The sequence below is a fragment of the Coregonus lavaretus genome, assembly GCF_964263955.1.
Source record: "Coregonus lavaretus genome assembly, chromosome: 5".
Lineage (NCBI taxonomy): Eukaryota > Metazoa > Chordata > Actinopteri > Salmoniformes > Salmonidae > Coregonus > Coregonus lavaretus.
The window spans coordinates 66,626,096-66,647,392 of NC_139992.1; the positions used below are offsets into that span (position 1 = coordinate 66,626,096).

At 41.5% G+C, this 21,297-nt stretch overlaps 1 protein-coding gene and 1 long non-coding RNA gene across 5 annotated transcripts in view; one reads left to right on the plus strand and one right to left on the minus strand.

Moving 5' to 3' along the window:
* The window catches only part of LOC311129753, a 73,121-nt gene that overhangs the window by 24,136 nt on the left and 27,688 nt on the right, over window positions 1-21,297 (plus strand). The window lies entirely within an intron of this gene.
* Window positions 1-21,297, minus strand: part of LOC311129156 (cordon-bleu protein-like 1) — a 43,820-nt gene that overhangs the window by 15,664 nt on the left and 6,859 nt on the right. For 2 of the 4 annotated variants that reach the window (XM_084161460.1, XM_084161459.1), the window contains exons 3-4: window positions 5,121-5,318; window positions 2,720-2,927 (exon numbers count right to left, since the gene is read on the minus strand). In XM_084161460.1, the coding sequence (XP_084017586.1) occupies window positions 2,720-2,927; window positions 5,121-5,318 (406 nt within the window). Of the gene's footprint in view, window positions 1-2,719; window positions 2,928-5,120; window positions 5,319-8,894; window positions 8,924-9,805; window positions 9,879-21,297 lie in introns of those variants that run through there. The other 2 variants (XM_084161462.1, XM_084161461.1) reach the window with 2 other exon arrangements.

Here is a 21,297-nt window from a genome sequence, read left to right on the forward strand (position 1 = left end):
TGTTTCTGGTGTCCTTTGACAGCTCTTTGGTCTTGGCCATAGTGGAGTTTGGAGTGTGACTGTTTGAGGTTGTGGACAGGTGTCTTTTATACTGATAACAAGTTCAAACAGGTGCCATTAATACAGGTAACGAGTGGAGGACAGAGGAGCCTCTTAAAGAAGAAGTTACAGGTCTGTGAGAGCCAGAAATCTTGCTTGTTTGTAGGTGACCAAATACTTATTTTCCACCATAATTTGCAAATAAATTCATTAAAAATCCTACAATGTGATTTTCTGGATTTTTTTTCCTCAATTTGTCTGTCATAGTTGACGTGTACCTATGATGAAAATTACAGGCCTCTCTCATCTTTTTAAGTGGGAGAACTTGCACAATTGGTGGCTGACTAAATACTTTTTTTCCCCACTGTATATATATATATATACACACACACAGTGGGGAGAACAAGTATTTGATACACTGCCGATTTTGCAGGTTTTCCTACTTACAAAGCATGTAGAGGTCTGTAATTTTTATCATAGGTACACTTCAACTGTGAGAGATGGAATCGAAAACAAAAATCCAGAAAATCACATTGTATGATTTTTAAGTAATTCATTTGCATTTTATTGCATGACATAAGTATTTGATCACCTACCAACCAGTAAGAATTCCGGCTCTCACAGACCTGTTAGTTTTTCTTTAAGAAGCCCTCCTGTTCTCCACTCATTACCTGTATTAACTGCACCTGTTTGAACTCGTTACCTGTATAAAAGACACCTGTCCACACACTCAATCAAACAGACTCCAACCTCTCCACAATGGCCAAGACCAGAGAGCTGTGTAAGGACATCAGGGATAAAATTGTAGACCTGCACAAGGCTGGGATGGGCTACAGGACAATAGGCAAGCAGCTTGGTGAGAAGGCAACAACTGTTGGCGCAATTATTAGAAAATGTAAGAAGTTCAAGATAACGGTCAATCACCCTCGGTCTGGGGCTCCATGCAAGATCTTCGTGATCTTCACCTCGTGGGGCACCTCGTGGGGCATCAATGATCATGAGGAAGGTGAGGGATCAGCCCAAAACTACACGGCAGGACCTGGTCAATGACCTGAAGAGAGCTGGGACCACAGTCTCGAAGAAAACCATTAGTAACACACTACACCGTCATGGATTAAAATCCTGCAGCGCACGCAAGGTCCCCCTGCTCAAGCCAGCGCATGTCCAGGCCCGTCTGAAGTTTGCCAATGACCATCTGGATGATCCAGAGGAGGAATGGGAGAAGGTCATGTGGTCTGATGAGACAAAAATAGAGCTTTTTGGTCTAAACTCCACTCGCCGTGTTTGGAGGAAGAAAAAGGATGAGTACAACCCCAAGAACACCATCCCAACCGTGAAGCATGGAGGTGGAAACATCATTCTTTGGGGATGCTGTTCTGCAAAGGGGACAGGACGACTGCACCGTATTGAGGGGAGGATGGATGGGGCCATGTATCGCGAGATCTTGGCCAACAACCTCCTTCCCTCAGTAAGAGCATTGAAGATGGGTCATCGCTGGGTCTTCCAGCATGACAACAACCCGAAACACACAGCCAGGGCAACTAAGGAGTGGCTCCGTAAGAAGCATCTCAAGGTCCTGGAGTGGCCTAGGCAGTCTCCAGACCTGAACCCAATAGAAAATCTTTGGAGGGAGCTGAAAGTCCGTATTGTTCAGCGACAGCCCCGAAACCTGAAGGATCTGGAGAAGGTCTGTATGGAGGAGTGGGCCAAAATCCCTGCTGCAGTGTGTGCAAACCTGGTCAAGACCTACAGGAAACGTATGATCTCTGTAATTGCAAACAAAGGTTTCTGTACCAAATATTAAGTTCTGCTTTTCTGATGTATCAAATACTTATGTCATGCAATAAAATGCAAATTAATTACTTAAAAATCATACAATGTGATTTTCTGGATTTTTGTTTTAGATTCCGTCTCTCACAGTTGAAGTGTACCTATGATCAAAATTACAGACCTCTACATGCTTTGTAAGTAGGAAAACCTGCAAAATCGGCAGTGTATCAAATACTTGTTCTCCCCACTGTGTGTGTGTGTATGTATATATATATATATATGTATATATGTATATATATACACATACATACATACATACATACATACATACATACATACATACATACATACATACATACATACATACATACATACATACATACATACATACATACATACATACATACATACATACATACATACATACATACATACATACATACATACATACATACATACATACATACATACATACATACATACATACATACATACATACATACATACATACATACATACATACATACATACATACATACATACATACATACATACATACATACATACATACATACATACATACATACATACATACATACATACATACATACATACATACATACATACATACATACATACATACATACATACATACATACATACATACATACATACATACATACATACATACATACATACATACATACATACATACATACATACATACATACATACATACATACATACATACATACATACATACATACATACATACATACATACATACATACATACATACATACATACATCTCATTTCATATATACTCAAAGAAAAAATACATTACAAGATAAAGCAATTATTATAACTTATATAACTAGTACATTTCTACCACAGATGTTTCAACTGTACCTCTGGCATCTGAGGGCCAGGCTTCTTATGCTTTTCCTCCATTCCTTTAGGCTTGAGCAGAACCTTCTCTGCCTCTAGTGCCCCGATCAAAGCGTTGGGTTTGAACTTGATGTGGTTTCTGTTGGTGGTGACGAGCTCTATAGTGTGGCCTGATGGGTTCAGGTGGTACTTGGCACAAAGCATGACTAACAAATCCATCATAGGCTTGCTGAAAAACACAAAGTTTAGTAGTAATAATCGCCCTAGCTAAGGATAAAAGGCTGTGTGTATCAAGAGAGAAAACACTGAACTTTTTATGTGGAATTTGCAAATGCCAAGGAGAAAGTACTATCACGAAAGTAGATGCTATCACAGAATACTTTTACACTCTACGTAATAGTAGTGCATTATCACACTACTTTTTTACAGTGATAAAGCTTAGCATAAGGAGCCGTCAGATTGTGCTTCACACACACACAACTGTTGGTGGTGTGGAAAACCATTTAGCAACAGCATCCACACAAAGCTATGCAGCAGTTTCCAAATTCCAGGCTCTGGAAATATAATACCAAAAGTTGAATCCTTATCATAATGAGTTCACTGTACTCTGTAAAAGAAAAGAGGGTGAAGAATTTGATGCTTAATCGTTTTATATTAAAGTTGGTCTCAATTAAAGCTGGAGAGGCAGGGCACAATATACTAATGGAGTATTTGAGTCTTGCAAAAATAGAAGAATGATATCTTGAGTAAACTTCGGTGATGGAGAGTGAAGAGTGTGGGTATGTAGTTTCATACCAGGACACAAAGTCCTTGTTCTGAAAAACAACAAAGCCCTTTGACTGAGATATTAATCTCATGTTTGTCTGACTAGGCGTTTTGGTCTCGGCTGAATTGGTGTGGATGAGAGCTTCACAGTCCAGACTTCATAAGACTAACTTTCATGAAATGTATGTGGGGGGGGTATAAACTGACATGGAATTGTTTTAAGATGGTCATACCATGGATCATTTAGCTATTTGATTTTGAATTTTAGGACCCCTTTAGGTATCAAAACAAATATATAGAATTTCGCCTTTAATACCAAATCCCATAGAAACACATTGAATAATAGTCATTAATGACAAAAGAGACATTCCTTATGATTTATGTTTTGAATAAGGTTTTGAAGTGTGTACTATATATAGGAGATAAGAAAGCTCAGGAAATTTTTTTTTTTACACATATTTAAACCATAAAATGTGATTACTGTGCCTAAAACACAAATAACATTCTACCTTAGCAAGTGGAAAGGAATCAGTCACATCATAAAACTTCTTGGTGCAATAAAATGATGCAAGTACTGTTAACCAAAACCACAGCTTTTACTGCACCACCTACAATATATGACTCAGAGAAATAGGACATTACATTAGAGCCTTGGAAAGTTGATGTAATGGTAGAAGGATGTGCAGTAATCATATGCCATTTTATACTGAACAAAAATAAACATAACATGCAACAATTTCAAAGATTTGACTGAGTTACAGTTCATAGAAGGAAATCAGTCAATTTAAATAAATTCATAAGGCCCTAATCTATGGATGTCACATGACTGGGCAGGGGCAAAGCCATGGGTGGGGCCTGGGAGGGCATAGGTCCACCCGCAGGGGAGCCAGGCCCAGCTAATCAGAATGAGTTTTTCCCCACAAAAGGGCTTTATTACAGACAGAAATACTCCTCAGCACCCCCCCTCCCCCTTCTCAGACGATCCTGCAGGTGAAGAAGCCGGATGTGGAGGTCCTGGCGTGGTTACACGTGGCCTGCAGTTGCGAGTCCGGTTGCACTGCTAAATTCTCTAAAACAACGTTGGAGGCGGCTTATGGTAGAGAAATGAACATGCAATTCTCTGGCAACAGCTCTGTTGGACATTTCTGCAGTCAGCATGCCAATTGCACGCTCCCTCAAAACTTGAGTCATCTGTGGCATTGTGTTGTCTGACAAAACTGCACATTTTAGAGTGGCCTTTTATTGTCCCCAGCACAAGGTACACCTGTGTAATGATCATGCTGTTTAATCAGCTTCTTGACATGCTATCTTGGCAAATGACAAATGCTCACTAACACGGATGTAAACATTTGAGAGAAATAAGCTTTTTGTGCGTATGGAAAATTTCAGGGATCTTTTATTTTAGCTCATGAAACATGGTTGCGTTGCGTTTATATTTTTGTTCTATCTATCTATCTATCTATCTATCTATCTATCTGACGCTCAAAATGCATTTTGATGATGCTTCATCTTGGAAGTCTTTCCAAGGAGGGAAGGTTGGGAGCACTTGGTTGGTGTTTAGTCACAGTGGGACACTTTATTTATTTAGTGCACTACTTTTGACCAGGGTCCATAGGCACTAAATAGGTGCCATGTGAGACTTAAGCCCAAGTCTCACCTGCCATGGACAGTGGCCGTCTTCTCCACTCCGCCTGGCAGAACCACGACCAGAGTCAGGTCCTGTTCAAGTAGGTTCTCCTTCTGGTCCATGGTCATCAGAGGATATCCTGATACAGAATGTCTCTGGGAGAGGCCTGCACCATCCAGGCCCTTCACTGATAATGGGGGAGAGGGGGCCTTGCTTTTGGTTGACACTCTGTCGGTAGGAAAAGAAAAGGGACAAGATGAATCTCACAATAATATTAACTGTTAATACGATATTATCAGCCTGTTGCAGTCTAAAACAATATGGTAGTATTTCACTGGTATGAATACACATCTTTCCCTGATGGTATCCATATAAATAAGAAACGTTGAACAGGTAGAAAAAGAGAATGCAGGGGCTCTGGGTAATTTTTGTCAGGAAAATAATTCTAAATGATTATTTTATTGCATAAAACAATCTGATTACACATAACACTGCATGACATAGCATGAAAGGAATCCTTTCTTCCCAACTTAAATTAAGCAGCTATTAGATGAAAGAGCTTGGGTTCCCTTTGCAAACAAGTCACAAGACACTCAAGAGCAGTGATTTATCCATTAGGCCTGAGGACAGTGTGGTGAAGGGTAACCCATGGAGCATAGTGATCAAAGTCTCTGTTCCTAAATGTCTCTCTCTACAGGTGTCTTTTAAAACCAACAGTCTCCCCTTTAAATCAGCAATATTATTATCAAATTGTTTTTGTCACGTCCCGAATACAACAGGTATTCTTATTGACTAGCCCTTTCCCAACGATGTAGAGTAAAGTGGCATCTGCTGTGTAGTGTGTACAACTGGATAGAAAGGTCTGACCATCTGTCAGAAGAAATGTGTGGCCAATCCTTACTTTACACTAATTACACCATCATCATTAAACTGACTGGGTTCCCTGGGGAAAGTGTAATCATATGGTTGATTTAATTTTTCTTTAGGTTGTATTGAAAATGTTTATCACTGTACAGACAGATTAGCTCTAACCTGACTGCAACTGCTAACATAGTCAGCCAAAGCAAACATGCATGTGTTTTAAAAGGACTAATCTCCTGATAAGATGTCACACACTTTGTCCTTCAGAGGGATACTGTACATTACAGTATGAGAAACTGGCTGTGAAATGCAATGTACATAATGCTTCACTAAAACAATCTATAAATTAAAGTTATTTCTCATTAATTATTCAAGGGGTTATTCAGTGGGGAGTAACAACTGACTAAGCTGCGTGACCTGTAGCCTATTTGATTTCGTCAGAGGTCACCACTTACTTTGAAAATAGACATTTTTGCAATGTCTTAAGTTGATGGGCCCACTAAGCCCTGACTTGAAAGGAATATTAGTTCCTTTGGGGGGTTTCTATTCTCAAATATTCCATGGTTCTAATCATGTAATCACACCAGTAAGCCCCCACCTTCATTCACAATAGTTGCAAAATGATGCAATTAAAAGTCATTTAACAGCTTTAGATTTTAACAAACAAAGTGTGGGGCTTATGCGTCCAGAAGCCTAGAGCCTCAGAAACAGACATTAGACAGGGAAGTAAAAGTGTTAAAATCAACAGTTATATTCAACACAGACACAAAACTGGTCTACAACCACCAGAAATGTCCATGAATAGCCTAGTGACTGTAAATATGTCAACAGACGCCCCCAGCTAAAACAAACACGCTACTGTGGTCCACACCAGGCTAGGGTACAAAGTCCAGAGTTCATGGCTCTAAAAGTTTGTTTGGCAATGCGATTATGGGAATGAGCTACTCTCTCCCTATGTAAATGTTATACCATTCTCCGAAATGATGCCAAGATTTACTTTGTTTCCACACATAGGAAACAACAATTAAGGAGGCATGTCAACTACAAGTTCCAACAGTGTTACTTTAATAGACTCTGGAAACAAAAAGCAGGTGCCAATATAGCCAATATAATAATAATATAAATACTAGTCAAAAGTCCTAGAAGACAAACAGAATATTGTTTGGTTTATGGAACAGCCCTGCTTTTCTCAGTAGCCATAACCAGACACTTCTGAGAACATGTGACAGAGGCAGAGACAAAAGGTCTGTTTTCCTCATCCAAGCCCATGTTTCTGCAGCAGCAGCCTCTGCCCGACAGCGAGGTGACTGGTGAATGATGACAGACAGAGACATGTTGCAGCTTGACCCGTCTAAGCCTACATTTATCCCCAAGTGTTTCCCTGCATATAGCCGGTCTGGTGTACATTAACAAACCCATTCACAACCAGGGAACATGCTCATCGCTCAATAGACAGGAGGAAATGACAGGTCTATGTGTTTTATTGGCCACAGGCTTGATACAGCTGATCCTGTGTATCAGAGTGTATCCTGTGTATGTATACCAGTGGCGGTGGTGGGAGGAGCTATAGGAGGACAGGCTCATTGTAATGGCTGGAACGGAATAAATTGAACGGAGGCAAACGTGGTTTCCATTTTTGATACTGTTGCATTATTCCATTCCAGCCATTACAATCCCCCTATAGCTCCTCCCACCAGCCTCCACTGATGTATACAGAGTTAGATACAGCCGATAGATTGATTCATTATCACTAAAAGGGTTCTTTGACTGTCCCCATAGGAGAACCGTTTCTGGTTCCCGGGAGAAACCTTTTGGGTTCCAGGTAGAACCCTCTGTGGAAAGGGTTTTACATGGAACCAAAAGTGCTCTACCTGGAACCAAAAGGGTTCTACCTGGAACCAAAAAGGGTTCTTCAAAGGGTGACAGTCGGAGAACCCTCTTAGGTTCTAGATAGCAACTTTTTTTCTAAGAGTGTGACCTTGGTAGACAAGTAGAACTAGGCCTACAATACTTATGGACTTGCCAGTTGCCAGACTGTATCAGAACACACACAGTAGTTGTATGAAAAATGTATGCACTCACTAACTATAAGTCGCTCTGGATAAGAGTGTCTGCTAAATGACTAAAATGTAAATGAACTCTGGGGTACCATTGCCAGCCATCAGTTACTGTCAGTCTGGGACCAACAATTGATGAATCACTACAGTGGTGTGAAATATGAAAACAGATGTAGAGTGAAATCACCCTCTGATGTTTTTGCTCACACCTGGTACTGCACAAATGTGCAACGCAGCTGCAGGAAGGTCTGCATTTAGCCTAACTAAAGAAGACAACTAAATACATCCAGACGGCACACAAGAAGGCATCTTGTATTTCCATTATCCTGCTGCTAGATTAGCATCAAAGGCATGTGGCCTGTTCCTTACATTATTGTCTGACGATGCACAAATAGGACTACATTTCAAAGGCATAATATCCAGGTATTGCTACCAATTTTCATATCCCTGAGATGCTGTTGTGTTTGTGCATGACAGAGAGAGAGAGAGAGACCACAGTCCATAGAAGTTCAACAGTAATGACTATATGTCTCCAAATCAATCCACAGAAGTTGATGTTATAGTGTCGTACCTTTGATGGCTACTTCCTAGTCTTTGTTAGGGCAAACAGAGGAGCCATAATTAACTAACCTAGAAACAAGTATTGCAATATAAATTGCCAGCATCAGGGAGGCTGCTACTCACTCCTCTAAATGAATAAGCTGAAGGGGCTGGGAAACAGGCAACCCGCTCAAGCCTACTCACTGGCCTGTATTAAATACATTCTGCTTTGATTGTTACCATTTTTAAAACAAGTAATATCTTTGATATGCCATTCTTATATTTGTTTTGAAGCAATAAGGAATGCACAAATAACATCACCAAAAGGGCTGTCTAAATTCCTTACATTCCAATGCGCATGTTTGCAGCTGGAACGTAGGCATATTCCCGTGAAATTCTTTTTCAGCCCCTTCCACGAAATTCTTTCATAATCAACAGGAAACACTGAGGGAAAAAGTAAATACTTGAAAGGGAAAACAGATTGTTTATGCTTATGACAGACAACAGTGTGCTTGCCCAGTTGAAGTTATGTTCAGTGAATACATGGAGTTATTTTACTCAGGTTGAAGCCTAAAGATTATGAAGCCTTCCTGCTGTTGTAGTCTCTTAACGGCTGTGTAGCCTAAAAGGTCCCTTGGGAAAAGGTAGGTTCATGAACAAAGCGACAAACAAAGTGGCTATGCAAACAGGCCTTCCTGCTCTCCTCCGGACAACACCCTGTGTATTTTAAGAAGTGAGAGTGCAACAATGCATACCACCACCAACGTCCACACCACTTTTTTTATTGCCTTGCCTGAGTAATCTACTGTACGGGCTCACACATACAGGGTTAACAGAAACTCTACTGTACACTCCCACTGCAGCAAAACTATTGAATCCAAGCAAACTACAACCAGTCACTAGCCACTCAAACCAATGGGTCTTACAACATTCTTATATGACAGTGCAAATAACATGGCCCACATCGTCTTAAATAAGTTATTACCCAGGCATGTACTTTCAAGAATCGCAGCAGTAATACACAAGTGTATATAATCCTAAAACTGAAGGCACGTATCCCCACTATGTTCCTCTTCAACATTGTCTTAGGAAAGAAACAACGCAACAAAAGTTAGACAGGGTGCCTCAAGTGACAGAACTAGAGTGCCTCAAGTGAACCTGTACTTTATTTTCCAATGCTGGCTACAGGTTTGAACATTACACATTCATCCTAAACAGATCATCTCCTCCAATCATTAGCCTGTAACGCCTTCTTACCTCTTGGCCTCAGTGATGAGTTCTCCCCTCTTAAATACCTGCCATCTCCACTGCGTTCAAAGACAGACTCTGCTATGCTATGACTGTTGGAGCAGAGGAGACCGGGCTTACCTTAATGCCCCGCCCAGTTGACATCAGAAAATCTGTAGTTTCCTGTATTTTAAATCCCTTCACACAGTGGGACCCCTCAGTCGGTCGGTCGCAGAAAGCTCTTAAGCATGGTGTGTCGGTGGAGCTTCAGTTCAGTGAAGTGAAGTGAGAGAGAGAACTCCCTCACAGTCAGTAATAAGCAGAGGGCTAATCAGCTTTACTTTACCTCCCTGCGCACTGCGCTGCAGCCGTGAACCTGTGGGCAGCGCGGTGAAACAACACAGCCCTGCCATCCATCACATTCACAGCAAGTTTATCAACATCCTCTCATATCCTCCAGTCCACACCACACTGTGTCCGCTAGCTGTCTGTCCGCCTTATTGATCCTGGCTACAACAGCATGCCTGGGACGCTTTTCCAATGCTTAATTCAATCAGGTGTTACTTTGTATGTGTTTGCTATTCATTATCCCAAACACAGACCACCACCACACCCTGCTTCTCCGAGGTGATTCACTCTGAAATCACATTAGCAACTCTGTGTGGATGTTACTCCCATGAACAAGCCTGCCAACTAATGAGATTACACGCCTGCTCAGACGTTTCAGCTAGGGTGCTCTAGTTGCTGAGACAAGGGTTTGGAATGGATTCCCTGTAAGCTAATCTTGTAATCACTTCTGGATGATTGCTTTCTGATTACTTCTGATAAACATATCCTTATAGACGACAACAGACTTTGTATTGATTTGCATAGGGCTGTTGAGATTAGGCTGATTTAATCATGTCAATCTAAGATAACGTACCTAGTGGCATTACCTTAGTATTATTCATCTGATGAATTCACAAGTCTCCATTCGAATACACTTTGTTTTCAACGTCTGATCAACATTTGTATTAAATTAATCCAGCACGTCTGGTTTTGGTTAAATCGGTTTTACTGTGAAACAGTAAAATAGCCTTTGAGAATACAATACTAAAACAGAAAAGATTAGGTGTTTTCAGTGTGCATGGGAAGCTAGGTCTAAATGATGTGATATAAGTGATGTTGTTCATTACAGTAGTGGTTACTACAGATGTCGGATCTTAAATTTGACCCATTTCGTCGCAGTAGGAAAATAGTCCTACAGCAGGAGGATTTAAATATCTGAAGAAATATTTAGAAATCGCCGCCAGTGGGCAGCTGGAAGCGGTGTTTGTATACAATGCAGTACCGTTGCTATCTACATTGTACCTTAGACTGCAGGTCCACTAGGGCACCAGTTAAAGTAGCCTATTGTATGTAGGCTACAGCGCTTCTCTTGTAAATTATTATGTGGATTATAACAAATTGACATATTTGTAGGGGTAGATTTATTTTTCGTTAGGGGAAAATCCATTTTTTTTAGATAAATTGTTTTATTACATGTTCAAGGCAACAAATAGGCAGAATAAATTATTAGTGGCCTCACACATATGCCAGAGTCGGCATGGGTTCGAATCTCAGCTCAATGAAATTGTCTTCGGATAAGCTTAAATGCATAGCTTTATGAAATTACATCTTAAAAGCCACACAATACAGGCTTTCAATCTACAACAATGATGACTTCAAATGCCCACACAAACTGAAAAGTACAGTAGACCTATGCTACTGTAGCCAGAGCACAACAGCTAAGCAATGGAAATCTCACCTATGTAAGGGCCATCCACACCATAACTACAATGCATTCGGAAAGTATTCAGACCCCTTCCCTTTTTCCACATTTTGTTACGTTACAGCCTTATTCTAAAATGGATTAAATCATTTTTTCCCTCATCAGTCTACACACAATACCCCATAATGACAACGCGAAAACAAAATGTTTTGTGCAAATGTATAAAAATAAAAAACAGAAATACCTTTACATAAGTATTCAGACCCTTTGCTATGAGACTCAAAATTGAGCTCAGGTACATTCTGTTTCCATTGATCATCCTTGAGATGTTTCTATAACTTGATTGGAGTCCACCTGTTGTACATTCTATTGATTGGATATGATTTGGAAAGGCACACACCTGTCTACATAAAAGGTCCCACAGTTGACAGTGCATGTCAGAGCACAAACCAAGCCATGAGGTCGAAGGAATTGTCTGTAGAGCTCCGAGACAGGATTGTGTCGAGGCACAGATCTGGGGAAGGGTACAAAATCATTTCTGCAGCATTGAAGGTCCCCAAGAACACAGTGGCCTTCATCATTCTTAAATGGAAGAAGTTTGAAACCACCAAGACTCTTCCTAGAGCTGGCCGCCCGGCCAAACTGAACAATCGGGGGAGAAGGGCATTAGTCAGGGTGGGGACCAAGAACCCGATGGTCACTCTGACAGAGCTCCAGAGTTCTTCTGTGGAGATGGGAGAACCTTCCAGAAGGACAACCATCTCTGCAGCACTCCACCAATCAGGCCTTTATGGTAAAGTGGCCAGACGGAAGCCACTCCTCAGTAAAAGGAACATGACAGCTCGCTTGGAGTTTGCCTAAAGGCACCTAAAGGACTCTCAGACCATGAGAAACCAAGATTGGTCTGATGAAACCAAGATTGAACTCTTTGGCCTGAATGCCAAGCGTCACGTCTGGAGGAAACCTGGCACCATCCCTACTGTGGGGATGTTTTTCAGCGGCAGGGACTGGGAGACTAGTCAGGATCGAGGGAAAGATGAACAGAGCAAAGTACAGAGAGATCCTTGATGAAAACCTGCTCCAGAGCGCAACAACCTCAGACTGATGAAAACCTGCTCCAGAGCGCAACGACCTCAGACTGGGGCGAAGGTTCACCTTCCAACATGACAACGACCCTAAGCACACAGCCAAGACGACGAAGGGGTGGCTACGGCACAAGTCTCTGAATGTCCTTGAGTGGTCCAGCCAGAGCCCGGACTTGAATCCGATCGAACATCTCTGGAGAGACCTGAAAATAGCTGTGCAGCGACGCTCCCCATTCAACCTGACAGAGCTTTTTACATTTACATTTTAGTCATTTAGCAGACGCTCTTATCCAGAGCGACTTACAGGAGCAATTAGGGTTAAGTGCCTTGCTTAAGGGCACATCGACAGATTTTTCACCTAGTCGGCTCGGGGATTAGAACCAGCGACCTTTCGGTTACTGGCACAACGCTCTTACCCACTAAGCTACCTGCCGCCTTTAGCTTGAGAGGATCTGCAGAGAAGAATGGGAGAAACTCCCCAAATACAGGTGTTCCAAGCTTGTAGCGTCATACCCAAGACGACTGGAGGCTAATCGCTGTCAAATTTCTAAAAACCTGATTTTGCTTTGTCATTGTGTGTAGATTAATGAGGAAAAATGTAATCAATTTTGGAATAAGGCTGTAACGTAACAAAATGTGGAAAAAGGTCTGAATACTTTCCAAATGCACTGTATATACACACTGTAAGAATCATGGGCTGCTCACTTTTATTGTGCACCGCCCCATGGGTCTCCCGGTCGCGGCCGGCTGCGACAGAGCCTGGAATCGAACCAGGATCTCTAGTGGCACAGCTAGCACTGCGATGCAGTGCCTTAGACCACTGCGCCACTCGGGAGGCCCTGACACTTGTATGTTGTAGTGGAGACCAATATCTATCTCGTGTTATTAAGCTATATAAAACGACGATTGTTGAGGTGTATGGATGCATTTCAGATTTTTGCAATAATAGGACCTATACGCCTATAGTAGGATATTTATTGACATTCTGTCTGGTGCGTTTTACGTTTGAGCGAGCGAGAGCTGGCACTGGTCCGAATGACTCGACTGCCCCTGCATGGAGAGAAAATAAAAACAGTGGGTTTTTATGGCTTGGGTGACAAAATAGTGATCAAATTAAGATCTGACATCTGTAGGTAGCTGAGCATTCTGCCTGATTAGGTCTACTGTACAGGCCAGTGATGGAATAGTGAGTGTTAACTATGGAGCCTGTCAGCACATACTATAGGGTGTCCAATCAAAACAGCATCTGTAATTGTGTAGATAGTCCCCTAAGAAAACCAGTGGTCCAAACCTCATGTCTCTATCATAATCCATTAGAGAGTTATTCGAGTTTTTACCCTTGTAGGATGGCCAGAATTAGGGTGACTAAATCAATCGATTTTGAGACATGACATGTAGTATTTTAATATATTTTAGTATACGCTTTTTATATTAATTAGATTTTATTTTCACAAAAACAAACGTCTCTGTGAAATGTCAACGGAGCACTGAGCGTATACCAAGGCATTTATTTTCAAAGCCTTTTACATTTAATTCAGCTCATTATGTTAATTTTGCTTTTGCAACCCGAGCAAATAACTTTGAAGACGACCACCACAAAATGTAAAATCCTCAAAAGTTGTTACAAAAAACCTGCACCGCTATGTCAACACAGCTCGGTGCTTATTATCGGATGTATTAGGTTACGAAATGCAACTTTTTGGATATACTGTTAATGATATGTTTGAGAAAGACCCCACTGAACGATTAAGAACATGAATAATCATATTTGTCTTGGAAAAATGAATTTCATAACATAAGGAAGTGAAATGTCATCACCAAAGCGTGTTTTCACCCACTCTGGACAGAGTGGGTGGACACCCTACTTATCACTATCCCCAGCAGCTTACCAAGGCTGCTTTCCAATGCTTTACTCACACAGCTACTCAACACATAATAGATGTTGGACTATTCAACAGGTATATGAGAATAGGTCATAATAGGCAAGCTAAACTCAGAACAATAGATTAAGATTTAAAGCACCAATATGCATGTTGGTGTTAGATTATTTTTTTTTTTAAACAGAGGAACATTATCTATGTCAAACATTTTCAGTTCCCATACTACTTGATAATGTCAGGAACGACATGCAGGTTGAAACATGACCTGAAACTCTAACTGAAAAGCAGGGCACAGAGATGCTGCCTTTTACCGTCTATTACACAGTACTTACAGTAGTTTGAACTGTCCAGTGCTGTATTTTGTTTGCTAAATCATAGTGGTTGCAATGGAACAATCTATGCAGGAGGTCACCGTCTGCCTATTGAATATGAGACAAAAAGCAGGAAGCTACAGTTTGACCTTGGGTAGTAAGCGTACAATGACTCACCTAAATGTCCTACATCTTACAATGAGAGTACCAGATCAACACAGGTTCAACAACATCAAGTCTTCTCCTGCACCCTCTGCCATACTATGTACTATATATCTCCCCGTCACTGGTTCTTTCACTTAAAATAACAGAACTAGGTGCTTGATACAGTACAATGATCAAGTGTCACACAGTTCATGCTCCAAGTGCAACAAACAGATGATTTTCAACTGAAAAATATGATCTTAGTATACTTCCTCTGTACATACTATTTTGCCTTTAGAGTTTGTCCTTCATTTAACAGAAAAGCCATATCAGACCATAAGGGACGACTTGTGGTTAGAGGCAGTAGTGGGTAGGAATCGGAGCGACAGGGGATGGGGGATGGGTTGCAGAGAAGGGAAATCCCTGTGGAAAGACAAAACACAGGACCAGGGACACAGCTGGTAATTTGGTAAGAGGTTGCTCACAGTAAACACAAGCTGTTTACAGAAGGTCTGGAAAGGCCATTACTTCAGGAGCTGTGTGGGGAGGACGGCAGGAGATTAGAAAAACTAAGTGCACAGCAACTATGAGAACTCCCCACTTCCTATGTGTATACGTTATTATTTTAGGCAAAACAAAACAATTTTCCCATAACATGTTTGTATGCAGGCTTCAAACTTGCTTGGCACATTCACACCCTTATTTAGACAACTGATAAGTATCTAGGGGGCATTAATAACTTCAGAGTGGCTTAGCATTAATATGCAGTATGTAATAACCTTCTGTTATGAATCGCCTTATTTCAATTCAGTTACATTGGGCACATCCCAAATGGCACCCTATTCCCCTATATACTGCACTATTGGTCAAAAAGTAGTGCACTTTATAAGGAATGGCTGGGTACCATTTGAGACCATAGTACATTCTATCCTTCTTAATAACACTGGAACTCCAGCTGGTAGTAAGTTAGTCAGCCAGTCTGCCAATCAAGGAGATTTACATTTACATTTTAGTCATACTGGCCCCCCGTGGGAATCGAACCCACAACCCTGGCGTTGCAAACACCATGCTCTACCAACTGAGCTACATCCCTGCCAGCCATTCCCTCCCCTACCCTGGACGACGCTGGGCCAATTGTGCGCCGCCCCATGGGTCTCCCGGTCGCGGCCGGCTACGACAGAGCCTGGATTCGAACCAGGATCTCTAGTGGCACAGCTACAGACCACTGCGCCACCCGGGAGGTTACCCAGATCATTCTGGGTGATCCTTGAATTCCATGTACATGACCCTACCCAACGCAAGTCACCGAAGAGACCAACCTAGTCTGACCTGTTCTCTCCCCACTTTTCCCCCCACACCTTATTTCAGAGGTCAAATATGCTTCTACCAGAACTTTCTCAGTATAGTCAAGTAACTTGGCACAGTGAAGACAGGGTGAACATCTGCCAAGCCTTAAGATAAGAGAACAACAAGTAATATGTTCCAGTCCAAGTGAATGTTTAAATCCATTGCTTTTGGCGTGATAACTGCTGAAATTAGGAGCAGTTAGCACCTGGAACTATTTACAGTGCATTCAGAAATTTAGACCCCTTCCCTTTTTCCACATTTTATTACATTACAGACTCATTCTAAAATGTATATATATAAAAAAATCTCAATCTACACAACATACCCCATAATGACAAAGTGAAAACAGGTTTTTAGAATATTTTGCTAATTTATTACCAATAAAAAACAGAAATACCTTATTTACATAAGCATTCAGACAATTTGCTATGAGACTTGAAATTGAGCTCAGGTGCATGCTGTTTCCATTGATCATCCTTGAGATGTTTCTACAACTTTATTGGACCTGTGGTCAATTCAATTCATTGGACATGATTTGGAAAGGCACACACCGGTCTATATAAGGTCCCACAGTTGACAGTACATCACTGGGGCCAAGCTTCCTGCCATCCAGGACCTCTATACCAGAGCTTCAAGTTCCTTGGTGTCCACATCACCAACAAACTATCATGTTCCAAACACACCAAGACAGTCGTGAAGAGGGCACGACAAAGCTTATTCCCTCTCAGGAGACTGAAAAGATTTGGCATGGGTCCTCAGATCCTCAAAAAGTTATACAGCTGCACCATCGAGAGCATCCTGACTGGTTGCATCACCACCTGGTATGGCAACTGCTCGGCCTCCGACCGCAAGGCACTACAGAGGGTAGTGCGTACGGCCCAGTACATCACTGGGGCCAAGCTTCCTGCCATCCAGGACCTCTATACCAGGCGGTGTCAGAAGAAGGCCCTAAAAATTGTCAAAGACTCCAGTCACCCTAGTCATAAACTGTTCTCTCTGCTACCGCACAGCAAGCGGTACCGGAGCGCCAAGTCTAGGTCCAAAAAGCTTCTTAACAGCTTCTACCCCCAAGCCATAAGACTCCTGAACAGCTAATCATGGCTACCCAGACTATTTGCATTGTCCCCCACACCCTACCCCACCACCTCTTTTACGCTGCTGCTACTCTCTTTTTAATATCTATGCATAGTCACTTTAATAACAACTCTACCTACATGTACATATTACCCCAATTACCTCGACCAACCAGTGCCCCCGCACATTGACTCGATACCGGGACCCCATGTATATAGCCTCGCTATTGTTATTTTTACTGCTGCTCTTTAATTATTTGTTACTTTTATTTCAAATAATTTTATATTGTATTTTTTTGTGATTTTTTTTTCGTTTTCTTTCTTAAAATGGCATTGTTGGTTAAGGGCTTGTAAGTAAGCATTTCACTGTAAGGTCTACACCTGTTGTATTCGGCGCATGTGACAAATACAATTTGATTTGATTTCAGAGCAAAAACCAAGCCATGCGGTTGAAGGAATTATCCGTAGAGCTCAGAGACAGGATTGTGTTGAGGCACAGATCTGGGGAAGGGTACACAAAACATTTCTGCAGCATTGGATGTCCCTAAGAACACAGTGGCCTCCAACATTCTTAAATGGAAGAAGTTGGAATCACCAAGACTCTTCCTACAGCTGGCCCCCCAGCCAAACTGAGCAACCGGGGGGAGAAGGGCATTGGTCAGGGAGGTGACCAAGAACCCAATGGTCACTCTGACAGAGCTCCGAGTTCGTCTGTGGAGAACCTTCCAGAAGGACAACCATCTCTGCAGCACTCCACCAATCAGGCCTTTATGGTAGATTGGCCAGACGGAAGCCACTCCTCAGTAAAAGGCACATGACAGCCCGCTTGGAGTTTGCCAAAAGGTACCTGAAGGACTCAAGATTCTCTAGTCTGATGACACCAAGATTGAACTCTTTGGCCTGAATACCAAGTGTCACATCTGGAGGAAACCTGGTGGCAGCATCATGCTGTGGGGATGTTTTTTAGCGCCAGGGACTGGGTGACTAGTCAGGATCGAGGGAAAGATGAGCGGAGCAAAGTACAGAGAGATCCTTGATGAAAACCTGCTCCGGAGCGCTCAGGACCTTAGACTGGGGCGAACGTCCACCTTCCAACAGGACAACGACCCTAAGCACACAGCCAAGACAATGCAGGAGTCGCTTCGGGACAAGTCAATGTCCTTGAGTGGCTCAGCCAGAGCCTGGACTTGAGCCCGATCGAACATCTCTGGAGAGACCTGAAAATAGCTGTGCAGCAACACTCCCCATCCAACCTGACAGAGCTTGAGAGGATCTGCAGAGAAGAAATGGGAGAAACTCCCCAAATACAGGTGTGCCAAGCTTGTAGCGTCATACCCAAGAAGACTCAAGGCTGTAATCGCTGCCAAAGGTGCTTCCACAAAGTACTGAGTAAAGGTTTTGAAAACGTATGTAAAATGTAATATTTCAGGTTTTTTATTTTTAATAAATTTGCAAAAACATATTCAAACCTGTTTTTGTTTCATCATTATGGGGTATTGTGTTTAGATTGATGACAGGGGAAAAAAACAATTTAATCAATTTTAGAATAAGGCTGTAACTTAAGAAAATGTGGAAAAAGTAAAGGGGTCTGAATACTTTCCGAATGCACTGTAGATCCATCAGATACACAGCATAAGCATCAGTTGCCTACACTCTTTCGAAAGAAATGGTGCCATCTAGAACCTAAAAAGGTTTTTTTTCGCCTGTCCCCATAGGAGAACCCTTTGAAGAACCCTTTTTTGATCCAGGTATAACCCTTATGGGTTCCATGTAGGACCCTTTTCACAGAGGGTTCTACATGGAACCCAAAAGAGTCCTCCCTGGAACCAAAAATGGTTTTATCTGGACCCAAAAAGGGTTATCCTGTGGGGATAGCCGAAGAACTCTTTTGGAATCCTTTTTGGTGTGCAGCGGAAAAAGAGGAACAAGTTAGTCCTTTCTGTGAGGCCAACATTTACATAAAAATACAGGAGAAGAGAGCGCATTTCCCCTTGAGTCATATATATATATATATATATATATATATATATATATATTTTACACACACAGTACCAGTCAATTTGGACACATCTAGTTTCTTTATTTTTACTATTTTCTATATTGTATAATAATAGTGAAGACATCAAAACTGTGAAATAACACATATGGAATCATGTAGTAACCAAAAAAAAGTATTCAACAAATCAAAATATATTTTATATTTGAGATCCTTCAAATAGCTCCCTTTGCCTTGATGACAGCTTTGCACAATCTTGGCATTCTCTCAACCAGCTTCATGAGGTAGTCAGCTGGAATGCATTTCAATTAACAGGTGTGCCTTCTTAAAAGTTAATTTGTGGAATTTCTTTCCTTCTTAATGCGTTTGAGCCAATCAGTTGTGTTGTGAAAAGGTATGGGGGTATACAGAAGATAGCCCTATTTGGTAAAAGAACAAGTCCATATTATGGCAAGAAGAGCTCAAATAAACAAAGAGAAATAACAGTCCACTTTAAGACATAAAGGTCAGTCAATACGGAACATTTCAAGAAATTTGAAAGTTTCTTCAAGTGCAGTCACAAAAACCATCAAGCACTATGATGAAACTGGCTCTCATGAGGACCGCCACAGCAATAGAAGACCCAGAGATACCTCTGCTGCAGACGATAAATTCATTAGAGTTACCAGCCTCAGAAATTGCAGCCCAAATAAGCGCTTCACAAAGTTCAAGTAACAGACACATCTTAACATCAACTGTTCAGAGGTGACTGTGTAAATCAGGCCTTCATGGTCGAATTGCTGCAAAGAAACCACTACTAAAGGACACCAATAAGAAGAAGAGACTTGCTTGGGCCAAGAAACACGAGCAATGGACATTAGACTGGTGGAAATTTGTCGTTTGGTCTGGAGTCCAAATTGGAGATTTTTGGTTCCAACCACCGTGTCTTTGTGAGACGCGGTGTGGGTGAACGGATGATCTCTGCATGTGTAGTTCCCACCGTAAAGCATGGGGGAGGAGGTGTTATGGTGTGGGGGTGCTTTGCTGGTGACACTGTCTGTGATTTATTTAGAATTCAAGGCACACTTAACCAGCATGGCTACCACAGCATTCTGCAGTGATACGCCATCCCATCTGGTTTGGGCTTAGTGGGACTATCATTTGTTTTTCAACAGGACAATGACCAAACACACCTCCAGGCTGTGTAAGGGCTATTTGACCAAGAAGGAGAGTGATGGAGTGCTGCATCAGATGACCTGGCCTCCAAATCACCCGACCTCAACCAAATTCAGATGGTTTGGGATGAGTCTGACCGCAGAGTGAAGAAAAAGCAGCCAACAAGTGCTCAGCATTTGTGGGAACTCCTTCAAGACTGTTGGAAAAGTATTCCAGGTGAAGCTGGTTGAGAGAATGCCAAGAGTGTGCAAAGCTGTTATCAAGGCAAAGGGTGGCTATTTGAAGAATCTCAAATATAAAATATATTTTTCATTTGTTTAACACTTTTTGGGTTACTACATGATTCCATTTGTGTTATTTCATAGTTTTGATGTCTTCACTATTATTCTACAATGTTGAAAACAGTAAAAATAAAGACAAACCCTTGAATGAGTAGGTGTTCTAAAACTTTGGACCGGTAGAGAGTGTGTGTGTGTGTGTGTGTGTGTGTGTGTGTGTGTGTGTGTGTGTGTGTGTGTGTGTGTGTGTGTATATATATATATATATATATATATACAGTGGGGAGAACATGTATTTGATACACTGCTGATTTTGCAGGTTCTTACTTACAAAGCATGTAGAGGTCTGTAATTTTTATCATAGGTACACTTCAACTGTGAGAGACGGAATCTAAAACAAAAATCCAGAAAATCACATTGTATGATGTTTAAGTAATTAATTTGCATTTTATTGCATGACATAAGTATTTGATCACCTACCAACCAGTAAGAATTCCGGCTCT